General features: G+C 44.2%; 1 protein-coding gene across 1 annotated transcript in view; it reads right to left on the bottom strand.

Annotated features, from left to right (window-relative positions):
* fgf11a (fibroblast growth factor 11a) overlaps window positions 1-13,679 on the bottom strand; it is a 39,057-nt gene that overhangs the window by 14,180 nt on the left and 11,198 nt on the right. The window contains exon 2 of the mRNA XM_058065940.1: window positions 1,955-2,065. Within this exon, the coding sequence (XP_057921923.1) occupies window positions 1,955-2,065 (111 nt within the window). The remainder of the gene's footprint in view (window positions 1-1,954; window positions 2,066-13,679) is intronic.

Below are 13,679 nucleotides of genomic sequence, written 5' to 3'. Positions count from 1 at the left end.
ACCGGATGAGCTGACATGGGCCAACAAAGAAGAAGACGAGTACCTCCACTCTGCTCTTATGTAACTTACACTCCCCGTATCTCCTTTAACGATTTCTCGATGACGTTATCCATCTTCCCTTGCTTGTCATTCTGAACCGCCCTTTAATGGATGAAGTGCAGTTTAGTTTTCTTGTGGACATGACTTAGGTCTATTCATTAATGCACAGCCATGTTGCAATAATTCCACTTCCTTTCTGTATTGTCTTTTTATTCTATGCATCAGATCTCATTAGCGTACCTTACAGTCAAGAATATTACAATAATATTCCACTATACTGTATATCAGCTACCCCATCTTACTCTGGCCTCACTTCTTCTCGTTTGGTTTTCACCAAGATCTCCCCCTCACAAGGATGCTCGTGTTCCCTAGGTCGTTTTCTCCCTTCCAAGCTCAAGACCTGGGCACACGTACTCAAACTCTTTAATTGGTCCCTCTCTCTTTCCTCCATCTTGTGTCGTGTGAAGAAGTGCGACTAAGCGCTGGGGGAGAGTCAGACAAAGCAAACCAGATGGAAAGAGAGAGAGAGAGAGTTGTTCCCGTGGAAAGAGACAGATAAATAACATTTCCTTCCAACAGCGGGAGATGCTAATTAAAGAGGATAAAAGTCAGAGGATGACTCGGCTCCTCGTTGCTTTCTGATCTACACGCTGAGAGTCAATATGGCTTTCATCAGCCTAATCTCGCTTTCTTCTTTTCCCTTTGCTTTGTGCTCCCACGTTGCATTCACACATCTTTTCGGTAGTATTTGGGACAGTTTTAGACCGACTTCTGACCCCGGTTGCCCCAAGCGTCGTCAGAATCGATACACAGATAAGATACTTAGTTTTCTTATTGATGTCCTCTATGAAATGCTCATGCTGTCCTTTAGAGCCTTTTTGTCGGCATCTCGCCCCATTGGTCAGATTCAGGAAAATCAGGAGGACAGGTGAAAATAAGGGAGTCTGACACGTGTCCGGTCCCTTTCCCGGGATAGCTTGTGTCAGTGTAGCGAGGACCGGGTGGAGTCACGACACAAAACAACACAATAAAAGTTTCTTTCCGCAGTGCGTTGATTGATGCTCACTGTCAGACCCTCAATGGTTCCTTGGCAATATTGGCTGTTTCTTATGGGACTTTCTGGTAGACCTTTCTCAGATGTTCATGAAAACTTAAAGCTTTCCTTCTCAATCCACGTGATTGAAACCCCTGATTGAAACCTGAAATGTTCCACTATTGGGGACTCTAACACGACGATCCAATACAAGGTCGTTAAAGCTTCCCAATTAGCTTGTTTGTCCACTTGACCAAATGTAAATGTTGCCGCAAACGGCATCCTGCCAATATTTGCATCATGTAAAGAGGACAAACAGCGACGCCTCTGCCAAAAAAAGTCAGACGTCTTAATGAATTGCCTGAGTGTAAATTTCATGCAGGCGGCCGCCGCCCCTCCTGCAGGGCTGTAAATCCCACAATTGTGCTAACTTCATGTTTTCTGTCTAAATCAGTGTTCTGACAGAAAAATGCTGTGTCGCCACATCAGGGCTATCCCATAATACAATACTGATCTCTCTGGCAGGCTTGGAGAGCATCCAGGGAGACGAGGATGTGATGTTTTTGCCATGCACAAAGAATGTGTGCACAACTCCAATTCGAGCGGCGAGAAATCCACGGTTGACTTCCTCACATGTATGATGTAGTACATCATGGGAACATGAGCCATTTAGCTGCTGTTGGCACACAGCACCTTGCCAAGTGTGAATACATTTTCAGCCTGATTGATCCCGGAGTGAATCAACCCAAGGAAGCATGGCGGCGTTATGGTGCGCCTTCTTACTCCGATATTGCAGCCTTGCTGGCAGGAAGTCCCTCGTAAGTGTCGCCGGGAAGCAGCGGAGATTACTTTACTGACACACATCTTAATCACATGACTCACAGAAGGAGCTGCTTTCGTCCTTTGTGCCTTCCATGGTGCCGTCCGGCAGCATTTGGAGGTAGAAGCCGTGGCGACAGTAGAGTCGCGTGACGATGCCCTTCAGCTGCGGTTCTGCGGAAGCACACAAAAACACACAAGGGGTTAAACCAGGGGTCTCAAATACGCGGCCCGCGGGCCAAATGTGGCCCGCAGGACACTAGTTTGAGGCCCCCGCCTTGATATGAAAGTTTAATGTTAGTTTGATATGGATGCTGTATGGTATCATGTACCCAGAAAAAATTATTACTTTTGATTCATGTTCATGTTAAAGGTTAAATAACTGTTAATAGTTATCCTCCCTGTCCATGTGGAAGTGGTAAGTTTTTGGCTATTTAAGTTTAAAGGAAATAACTTGGAGGCTACCGTTTAGGTCGCTAGCTCTCTAGTTTGCGAGTTAGCATGTGTCTCAAGACCCTGCAGTTGCGCAATATGTTGTAAATAAAAAGAGTATAAATGTGACTATAGTCGTGTTTTGTCATGTCTACATGGCTCTAATAATGCTTTGTTCATTTTAATCTGGAAAAAATAATTTGTCTACCCACCAACTATATGTGGTTTCTTAAGTTTTTATTATTTTATTATTATATTTATTTATTACTGATTGATTGATTTTCTTTATTATTGATTTGCTTAATTATTTTTCATCTTATTTTGTGTAGAAAAATAAAAATCAAGATATTTGAGAACAGTGGAATGTTTTATCAGAGCTTTTATTGTAGAAAATCGGAACCAAAGCACTGAAAAAGTTTGTATATTTTTCTGTTTTTAATAAATGCGTTTTTTTGGGGGGGGGAAACCTGATGCGGCCCAGCCTTGCCCAGACCCTAGCTCCAGTGGCCCCCCAGGTAAATTGAGTTTGAGACCCCTGGGTTAAACACATGCACAGACCACATGGACCTGCGACTGTGATATTTGCCCTGTAAAACAGTCAAATAGCAAAGATGTGTAAACGTGTGCGACTGTGACCTTCTGCAGAATTGATGAGACGCCGTGTGGTTGTTTGCTTTGTATGAACGACGGCGCCAAACGCCAAACCCAGAACCCTTGTCACAGAGCCAATCAATAGCACAGGAGGAGAGGGAACCCCCCTGTTCCCTCCCCCCCAATGGCTTGTTAGCACAGTGCAGGAACACATGGAAGTGCTTGCATGAAAGCACTTATGTAAAAATATTCAATTATTAAGTGCTGCATTACATTAAAAAACCCTGCGCTGCTAAAACGACATCAATATTAGAATGACATTTTGAAGTAAAAGTACAGGATTCAATGGCCAAATGGAACTAGAGTAGCAAGTGTAAGTTTTGTCGCTGAGTAAAACTAAAGACCGACTGCAGATATTAGAAGCTTCTAATTTTAATAGTTTAACTCAACAATGACTCAGCTCCTCCACCGCGACACATGAGCGTTGCGTTTGCCTTTTTTCGTCTCCTAATGCGCGTCTGAGGGTGCGGAAGAAGACGTAAAAGAAACGTCAGCGTGCACAAGTGTTTCCGTGATCAACTTTTAATGAGGAGCATCAAATATGTATGAGGACAGAGAAATACAGGGGCAGCTGGCGGTTTGCCCTCAGTCTTTGTGAGTGTGTGTGTGTGTGTGTGTATGTGTGGGTGAGATTCCCTCACCGACATGCTGAATCAACATTGGTCGTATTACTTTTCTGTAAATCATTTACCTTAAAAGGTTTTACATAGCTTTTATTTAAGGGAATAACATCTCTGTTGTCCGCGGCGACCTTGCTTCAAACTGTTTAGCATTCTGTGATGCTGGTGGACCAGCCAGGACACTTTTTGAGCGAAACAATCCAAGCAAAACAAAGCATAGAAAGTCGAGGATGTTTCAAATTAAGATCAGTCGTGAATTCATCAAAGCGGGATACCGCGCTCCGATTGGCTCTGATTGGATGCGGCGTCCTCAGCCGCGAGATCGACTCTAACCCACAGCAAATAAAAGCTCATCCATCCATGCCGGGGCTGGCTGGACACAAGGTCTAACGTGGAGTGTGGTAATCTGTAATATCCTGAGCGTTAATCCCAAATTAAGCCGCAGACCACACAGCAGGCCATGTGCCGCTTAGCACATCTGCCTCCGTTGCCCTTCAGAGTGACTCCGCCCCCTTAATGTCAATGTTTGGTCATGATGCTGAGACCCAAAACATTTGATCGTGAGATTACATGATTTGCTACTGTGGGAATAATAAGATAATATATACAGTAAACCTCGGATATATCGGATTCAATTGTTCCCACTGGTTTTGTCCGATATAAGCGAAATCCGTTATATGCGTATACCGGAAAATGTCCGTTTTACGCATATATCGGATTTATATCCGGTATATGCGTAAATCGGATTTTATCCGTTATAAAAAGGCACTTCCTTGACGATGTTTCCAATGTACCTGGACGCGCAGGCAACGCTGCAAACGCTGCAAATGACGTCGTATAGCGGCCTGTCACGATTCGGCGAATCGGAGCGCCACGATGCGGCCATCCGATATATGCGAGGGAAATTTAATGGAAATGCATTGGAACGGGACTGGAGATTTTGTCCGAAATAGGCGAAATCCGTTATAAAAAATCCGATATATGCAATGAATTTTTATTGGAAATGCATTACAGAAAAATTGGTTCTTTTTTATCTGTCCGTTGTGAGCGAATTTCCGATATATCCGAGTCCGATATATCCGAGGTTTACTGTATTGTATGGTCAAGTGGTTAGTGCGCAGACCTCACAGCTAGGAGACCAGTGTTCAATTCCACCCTCGGCCATCTCTGTGTGGAGTTTGCATGTTCTCTGCGTGGGTTTTCTCCGGTTTCCTCCCACATTCCAAAAACATGCTAGGTTAATTGGTGACTCCAAATTGTCCATAGGTATGAATGTGAGTGTGAATGGTTGTTTGTCTATATGTGCCCTGTGATTGGCTGGCCACCAGTCCAGGGTGTACCCCACCTCTTGCCCAAAGACAGCTGGGATAGGCTCCAGCACCCCCCGCGACCCTCGTGAGGAAAAGCGGTAGAAAACGAATGAATGAATGATATTGTATAGTAGGTGACACGGCGGTCAAGTGGTTTGTGCGCAGACCTCACAGCTAGGAGACCAGGGTTCAATTCCACCCTCGGCCATCTCTGTGTGGAGTTTGCATGTTCTCTGCGTGGGTTTTCTCCGGGTACTCCGGTTTCCAAAAACATGCTAGGTTAATTGGTGACTCCAAATTGTCCATAGGTATGAATGTGAGTGTGAATGGTTGTTTGTCTATATGTGCCCTGTGATTGGCTGGCAACCAGTCCCAATGACAGCTGGGATAGGCCCCAGCACCCCCGCGACCCTCGTGAGGAAAAAGCGTTAGAAAATGAATGAATGAATGAATAATCATAGTAGTAATAATCCCTTAAAATAAAGTCTCTGTGATATTTGAATGAAAATAGATTACCAATATTTGTGGCAAAGTGTTGCCCGACACACATAAAGAAAAAGTCCTTAACAAAGGCTGACTGATCTGCTCGTACGCACAAACTCATAACAATAATTGCTTTTCGAACAAAAGTGCGCATGCATTCGCAGCCGCAGAACTGACGTCTTCTGCATCCTCCAGCGGCTCTGCAGAGGACGCCCCTTCCCATTTGTGCGTTCAGTATGCATATTGCAACACAACCTCCTCAGTCAGCCGCTTGACACGTCGTTGTTTGCACCGGCTGACGGCTGGAAACCAAGCACAGTCGACTTTTGTCAAGCAAGAACTCTCGGAGGCAGATTTAATTTATACTCCGTGTTGGACGCCGAACGCTACACGTGTCCTGTTTGTGTTCAATATTGCTTAAAAGTCAAGCTTAGCTGTGTCCTCGTCACCACAAAGGTCAGTGTCGTTTACCATTAAAGCACTTTGGGCAAAGTCCTGCTTGGTTGCAGCTGCACGTCACTTCCAACGACTGCGTCCCGTTTTTTTTTTTTTTTTTCCAGACTTAATAAGCTTGTTACTCCCCACTGACTCCAATATTGTCTCTCTCGCCCCGTGCACGACGGCCACCGGGCTATTAATCTGTGGATGTACTGTACAGTATGGATTTTACAACTGCGAGTATTTCAACTCTCAGCATTTACGGCATCCAATGGTAAACACTTGGTGGCAAAGACGGTAATAACGTCTCTCGTATTGTACGCGGAGCACATGGAGGGCGCTTCACAAATGCGAGAGACGATCCATCCTCAGCCTTCACATTAAGGACGTTGCTAAATGACGTTAAAATTGAGGAGGGGTGGTGTTTTTTGGGGGCGGTGCTTGGAGTGACATAGAATAATGGTGTTGAATGCAAGGGAGGGCCTTTATGATAATGGCCACATTGGCAACCATTCATCAATCATTGCCATAAAGCAATAGCGGCTCGGTCGCTCGCAGAGCCGCACAGGAAGTGGAGGAGGTGGGAGACCTTCAAAACACACTCCACCCCCTCCCCCCTTTTACTTTACACTTTTAGGATCAATAGGGATGAAAGTGATGAAGTGGAGTAACCAGCAAAAGTTGAACAGCCTCCCAGCTTGTTTTCACGTAATGAATCATTAGACGGCTTGATAGGAATTACATGAATACACAAAAAAAAAATACACAAAAAAAGAAGAATAACTGCTTAGTAGGAGAACTTGACATTAAGAAATAACGGCAAGTGAAAAGAGGCTGTAAGGATATTGTTATGCATCTAATAGGATTACAATTATCACATTTACTGTCTTTTCTATTTCCATTTTATCTCCATCAGTCGAGGTGTTGGCAGCGACGTTCAGCCAACTAAATGTGATGCAATTAATCGGAGTGATACTAGAGAGTGAACCCGAGGTGGTCTCCACCAATAGGAGCTCCTTGCAGCACAATAAGAGGACGCAGTGAGCGTGTCATAAGGAGCTAATCGCTTTCCAGCCCAAAAAAAACACACAAATTTGTCAAACAAACCTGCAGGTGTCTTTCACTGGAAGGTTCCGGATAAAAACCAGGAAGCGCCGTTTGGATGTTAATATCTTTGTTTGCCTTTCCGGAATTAATATGTCTAATCCCAGGGACTGTTTGCTTGAGAAATTGTCTGATCAATCACAGAAATGATTCGCAAATGATTCAACTCCCAATATGACTTTGTGGTTCATGCTATGGTGAACATGTGAGGGATTATGCTTGGGTTCCTAAAATTAAACGTTCAGAAGATCATTCATTCATTTTCTACCGGTTATCCTCATATGCTGGAGCCTATCCCAGCTGACCCCTGGACTGGTCGCCAGCCAATCACAGGGCACATATAGACAAACAACCATTCACACTCACATTCATACCTATGGACAATTTGGAGTGGCCAATTTTGGAATGTGGGAGGAAACCGGAGTACCCATAAAAACCCACGCATGCACACGGAAAACATGAAAACTCCACACAGAGATGGCCGAGGGTGGAATCGAACTCGGGTCTCCTAGCTGTGAGGCCCGCGCGCTAACCACTCGTCCACCGTGCAGCCTTCAGAAGATCATTCATTCATTCATTTTCTACCGCTTTTTTCCTCACGAGGGTCGCGGGGGTGCTGGAGCCTATCCCAGCTGTCTTCGGGCGAGAGGCGGGGTACACCCTGGACTGGTCGCCAGCCAATCACAGGGCACATATAGACAAACAACCATTCACACTCGCATTCATACCTATGGACAATTTGGAGTCGCCAATTAACCTAGCATGTTTTTGGAATGTGGGAGGAAACCGGAGTACCGGGAGAAAACCCACGCATGCACGGGGAGAACATGAAAACTCCACACAGAGATGGCCGAGTGTGGAATCGAACTCGGGTCTCCCAGCTGTGAGGCCTGCGCGCTAACCACTTGTCCACCGTGCAGCCTTCAGAAGATCATACCATTCCAAATTCAGGTTTTTTGCTCAAATCAAAGTCCAAACCCCTGAAAGTTAAAGATCGCTGAGGTCACCCTGCGTTGTAACGATTTAAAGCTTCAAAACAACAAAAAAAACGGTCTTAATGATCGAGTCTGCGGGACAAAAGAGACCCGTCAGAGAGGAAAAACGCAGGGGAACGAGTGCGCCCAGGAAGATAAGCAAAAGGATAAAGGCCAAGATGGAAAATGGGATGAGAGGGAGAAGACAAAAGGCGTACATCAAGAGAAAAGTGAAGGCACCATCGGTGATGCGGGAGGCGGCGGGGGGGGGGTGGGACCTGAGAGTTTGCAAATAGTCTGAGATGAGATCCGAGTGCTTTCAAAAAGAAGTGAAACATCACAGGCAGCCATCTTGAAAGCAGAACTTTTTTTTAGATTAAGTGATTACCCTGAGGTTAAATGATCTATGACACAACGTACAGCAAATATTGTCTTAAGAACGGGGTGGGGTTCTAACTTCGGGTGTTAACTGAGCAATTGGACACAGTTTTTTTTGCTAAATTTGCCGTTGTGTACCATTTCCACAAGACAAAAGGCAGATTTTAAACTGTTTCACAAAACAGGCGCATCTCTTTCTATTCTACCTCATCTTCCTTTACTAGTCCACACGGTTTCCAGCATCCCTTAATGGAGCATCCATGCCGTATCTTTTGAGGGAGGAGATATGTTTAAATAGGGAAAAATGGATTTTGAAGGTTGAACATGATTAGATAGGCACAGAATGGAGGGTGGAGAGAGGGAGATGATATCTAAGGACGGTATAGCGGGTGGGGGGGGGACACCAAGCCAAGGACGGTGGTGTGAAGGGCGATGAAGGACGTGGAGGTCCGAGAGGGAGGCTTTGATAAAAGTGAGTGAGTGAGTGAGCGGCGGAAGGGGGGGGGGAATCGATCACCTCGCTGTTGTAACACTCAAAGGAGTCAATGGACAGGAACCACAATTCCCACCCATGCACCTTTTTCTCTCTCTCTTCTCCTTTCTGTCATTTATCGCTTTTCTTTCCCGCTCTCCCCTAACCCCGCCTCCTTGGGTACTCTTTGAATGCAACGTTGTACGTCTCCTCTTCATGCTAAGTGCAGACGCCTATCAAGATGGATGGCAATATTCCCCCAAGAGCCATTAGGGGGCAAATACAAACCAATTTTCTGTCTATAGATGCTCTCCAGATGACACTTGAAGCTTACAACACCATCACTCACAGTCAAGAGGAGGAGATGAATATCATAATAAGCATGCAGATGTAAATTGGGCATGTTTGCTTATGGATGACTGAAAGAGAAAATACAACATGGCTGTTTTTGTGTGATTTTACAGAAGCCCCCAATGCAAAATAACAGATGTGTGTGTGTGTGTGTGTGTGTGACACCATGACAGAGATGGATGAAGTGTAGCTAACTCTGCAAGCGACCTTTGCACCTTTGCATCTGTGACCTCCGACACCCTATGTGACACCAACTGTGGCGGGGGCACTGTGCATTAGTTAATGACCAATTTCTGCAGGGACACACAAGTGTAGTTTTTATCTTATCGGCGAAGTCTGTGTGTGTGTGTACATCCTCATGAGTTAAAAAAAAAAGTTTTATTTTATGATATTTGTATTTCAAGTAGTGCTTTGGAAAGTACACACTGCCCATGTATGCATGTGATACAGCCGTGTTTTGGTTGGCGACAAGAAAGTACAGTAAACCTCGGATATATCGGATTCAATTGTTCCCACTGGTTTTGTCCGATATAAGCGAAATCCGTTATATGCGTATACCGGAAAATGTCCGTTTTACGCATATATCGGATTTATATCCGGTATATGCGTAAATGGGATTTTATCCGTTATAAAAAGGCACTTCCTTGACTATGTTTCCAATGTACCTGGACGCGCAGGCAACGCTGCAAACGCTGCAAATGACGTCGTATAGCGGCCTGTCACGATTCGGCGAATCGGAGCGCCACGATGCGGCCATCCGATATATGCGAGGGAAATTTAATGGAAATGCATTGGAACGGGACTGGAGATTTTGTCCGAAATAGGCGAAATCCGTTATAAAAAATCCGATATATGCAATGAATTTTTATTGGAAATGCATTACAGAAAAATTGGTTCTTTTTTATCTGTCCGTTGTGAGCGAATTTCCGATATATCCGAGGTTTACTGTAATACCATGCTGATGGTGTCAAACTGAGGTCATTGTTATCACCGTGCAGGTGTACCTAATGTTTGGGCACCTCTCGTCTCCTTCCATGACACAGTGCTGAGCCAGCACTTCTTCCTTTTTCCTGCCTCTCTCTCTCTCTCTCTCTCTCTCTCTCTCTGATTCTTCTGAATGCTCGCTCTGTCACAGCCTCTCTCAGAAGTCACAGCAGCGGAACATGGGGCACAATGCTAATCAGGCTGCCCCCCCCCCCCCCCCCCCACACACACACACACACACACCAGACTGAAATGACTTAACGAGTGTCAGGAGTCGTTAAAAATGAAAAAAAAAAAAACTTTGCCATACTTTTCCCTCCTCCAACTCTTCTTCTCTCCCAAATGAGGCAATTAAGAGATGCCTAACAAGAAGCTGTTGTTTTTTTTTGTTGTTGTTGTTGTTTGCTGCAGGTCATATCACTTTCATCACTTTCATCACTTTCATTTGCAAAGTGAACAACACCGACTGCACGGCCCCGGCTGAGTGATGTACTGCAATACATAAGTCAAATATGAGGAAATGTCAGTCATGGTGCGCATGGAAGCATCTCATCCATGCTCTCCACAGTTAATGACACATTTCCACAAATGATCTTCTGCTCGTCATTTGTCTTAATTTGTCATTTCAGCTTTCCGTTCATCAAGTTCATCATGTTTTAACGCACATTACATCACACTCATGATCCTCACGTTGTGGCGTCCTAAAGGTCAAACGCAAAAGCAATCAAACGTGCGGTGAGCGCGTTTCATTTTATGACACGAAAATGTGGCTGAGTGAGTCCACATCCGAAAGTGACCACATAGGATGCACAGCAGGTGTGTGTTGCCGGCACCCCACGGATGACAGTATTAATCAGGCTCTCCGCACCGCCCGCGTCAAGGTGGGAGGAAACACCAGGAGAGCAACCTGCGGAGAACCACCACAGGCAATAGTGGCGCCTTCTGTTTTTTTTTTTTTTCCCTTCCCTCAAAAACAATCTCCACCTTGCTTCTTTTTGTCTCCCCAATCTGTGTGTGCATGCCTGTGTAATCATATCCTTTACACCATAGGCTCCCAATGCAATCTCATGCATCGCTACTCTTTAATTAAACTGATTTGCAGGGACTTTTCTCCTCCAGTCTGTCTTTACATGCAGTAATGCACTAGCGTCTCCACAACCATGTTCTTGTTGACGGCTTCACAATCTCCCCAAAATGCCACAAAGGTCACAAAGACTAATTATTTAGGTTTCTCGTTGAGAAAGAAAGAGCTCTCGGTATAATGCATGAGTGCAGTAGCGTATTGTAAAATGATTACAGTCCTGATTAAAGTCTTAAAAACAGTTGACAAAGGGCAAGAATTTGGATTTTGCACTGTTGGATATTAAGGACCTTCTAATGTGAGCGAGACAAAAACTATTTTGAATAAGAAATTTATTGCAAACAACCATTGAAGTGAAATGGACTGACCAAAAGTTCAAGACCACAACTCAAAAACTCCTAGACAAATGGACTCTGTTAATCTGTTGGACATGTTTTGTCATTTTTTTTCCAGGAGGTTGGTGGGAATGTCGAATGAAGGGCATCCACTGTCCGGAACTGATGTCTATTTTTGTAAACTTCCCTTGCCATCCATTTCCAAATGTTCTCAATTGGATTTAGATAAGGGGAACACGCAGGATGGTTATTCCACTGGGAGACGTCCTGAACTGAAGAACTGCAGCATTGTCCTTTTGAAAAAAAAAAAAAAGTTATTACCACACAGATGAGGGCCTTCAGTCATGACGGATGTCCCTTTCAACATCTGCTGTTTGACGCCCCTGTACAACCTGAAGCCGCATTGTTCCATTGAAGGAAAATGCATCCCTGATCATCTCAAAAAAGTTTATAAAGTTTATACTTTTTTTTTCATCAGAGAATACAACTTTTTACTATTCTTCCATGTTTGATGCTCTTGTGCAAAATCCAAACAGGCAATATTGCTGCAAGATGCATCTAAAAAATTCCACTGCGTTCAAAGTGAGAAATGTTTTTGGCCTGAAAGTGTGAATACCTGACAGAAAATAACATTGAATCTACATTTTTGCCAAAAATTTGGCTTTTAAAGTCTTTAAACTTTTGATCAGCAGCCGATTTCAGTTCATTGGTTGTTTGCCATAAAGTCTGAATATTTTTGTCTCACTTTTATTTCTTTTATGCATTTTCTTATAAGGGGACCTATAATGCTCATTTTTCAGCCCTTTGTATTGAGTTGTAGACTCCCGTAGAGCAGTTGCACATAATAACTTGCACAGAAAGCTTTCTTGATCTTCCAGGATCTGCACCTATTCAGCTGTAATTCCTTGCATTGCTAAAAAAATGGTCTGTTTTAATGTATTCCACTCATTGCCCACTCCAAATTGATAAGTCACACTCCCAGGCGTTACTGAGGACTTCCGGACTACTGCCAAAACCCACCTGTCTAATTTTGTCAGTGTAGGAATTGATACCAAATGAATAATCCCTTTGGAGAGCTACTTGAAAAATGTTTGGGAACTACCGGTAGCTCATGAGCTACTGGTTGGAGACCCCAGATTATTAGGCTTATTGAGTGCAGACTCAACACAAGTAGTGTAAATTTGGTTAATAAATGTTTTTTGCAGGACTACACATGTTATAAAAACTCGAGTAGATCCACTGATCGTGGTGGAAAAGGCTAATAGCAACTAGCTTGTAATTTGCATGCATGCATTTTTTCCAATGTATGTGGTTAGTTTGGTTAGAGTCAGACCTTCTGGAACAGATCCATGATGCCAACCGAGGTCTCTTACAAGATGTCTTAGTTTATGCAACTTAGTAGAAAATATTACATCTCACACCTACACGTCACAAGTCAATAGTCCATGTAAAGTCGGTATCAAGCTCTCCGCCCCTCCTCAAAGCGTCCTCTTGACTCCATGCGTGTGTTTCTCCGTGCGAGACACGGCACGCAAGCCTCGCTGCAGTGCAGAGTGCTGGCTCGGCGCACACTCCCATGTCCCATCCTTGCCTGACATTAGCATTCCCCGGCTTCCCTCAATGACATTAATCTTACATGTATACTTCCGCAGGAAACCACAACATGACCCTGAGGCTGTGTGTGTGTGTGTGTGTGCGTGTGTGTGTGTGCATGTGTGTGCGTGCTAATTCATATTTGAAGCTGCTGTGTCTCGGGCCTCTCGTCACCTTGAGATGTGGAAGTAACATCACTTCCTGCTTATATAATAATAATATACAGCAAGTTCTGACGTCAGTTTTAAAACCAGCATTAGTTAGACTGTACAGGACATACTGTATCGTCACGTGAACTCGACAACTGTTCTTCAGTTCAAGTAACACCACCTCAACCTCTCCCACCAAAGTGACTACCTGAAGTACAGGAAGTCTTGTGTGGATACGATCCAAAATGTTAAGTTCAATCAAATTAATTCAACACACAAATCAGGACTTTTCATTAGTGGATTTCCTCAGTATCTCCTTACATCTCAGATCTTGACTTCATTCCTCCATTTTTGTCCTCCTTATCAGCCCACCTGTCTGTTTTACCCCCTCCCCTTGGCCAGCTAACTCCTTGTGTTTCTCTATCTCCGCCAT

The sequence above is a fragment of the Doryrhamphus excisus genome, chromosome 3, assembly GCF_030265055.1.
Source record: "Doryrhamphus excisus isolate RoL2022-K1 chromosome 3, RoL_Dexc_1.0, whole genome shotgun sequence".
Classification (NCBI taxonomy): domain Eukaryota; kingdom Metazoa; phylum Chordata; class Actinopteri; order Syngnathiformes; family Syngnathidae; genus Doryrhamphus; species Doryrhamphus excisus.
The sequence above is the reverse complement of the archived record's forward strand: the minus strand, read 5'-3'. Positions and strand labels throughout refer to the sequence as shown.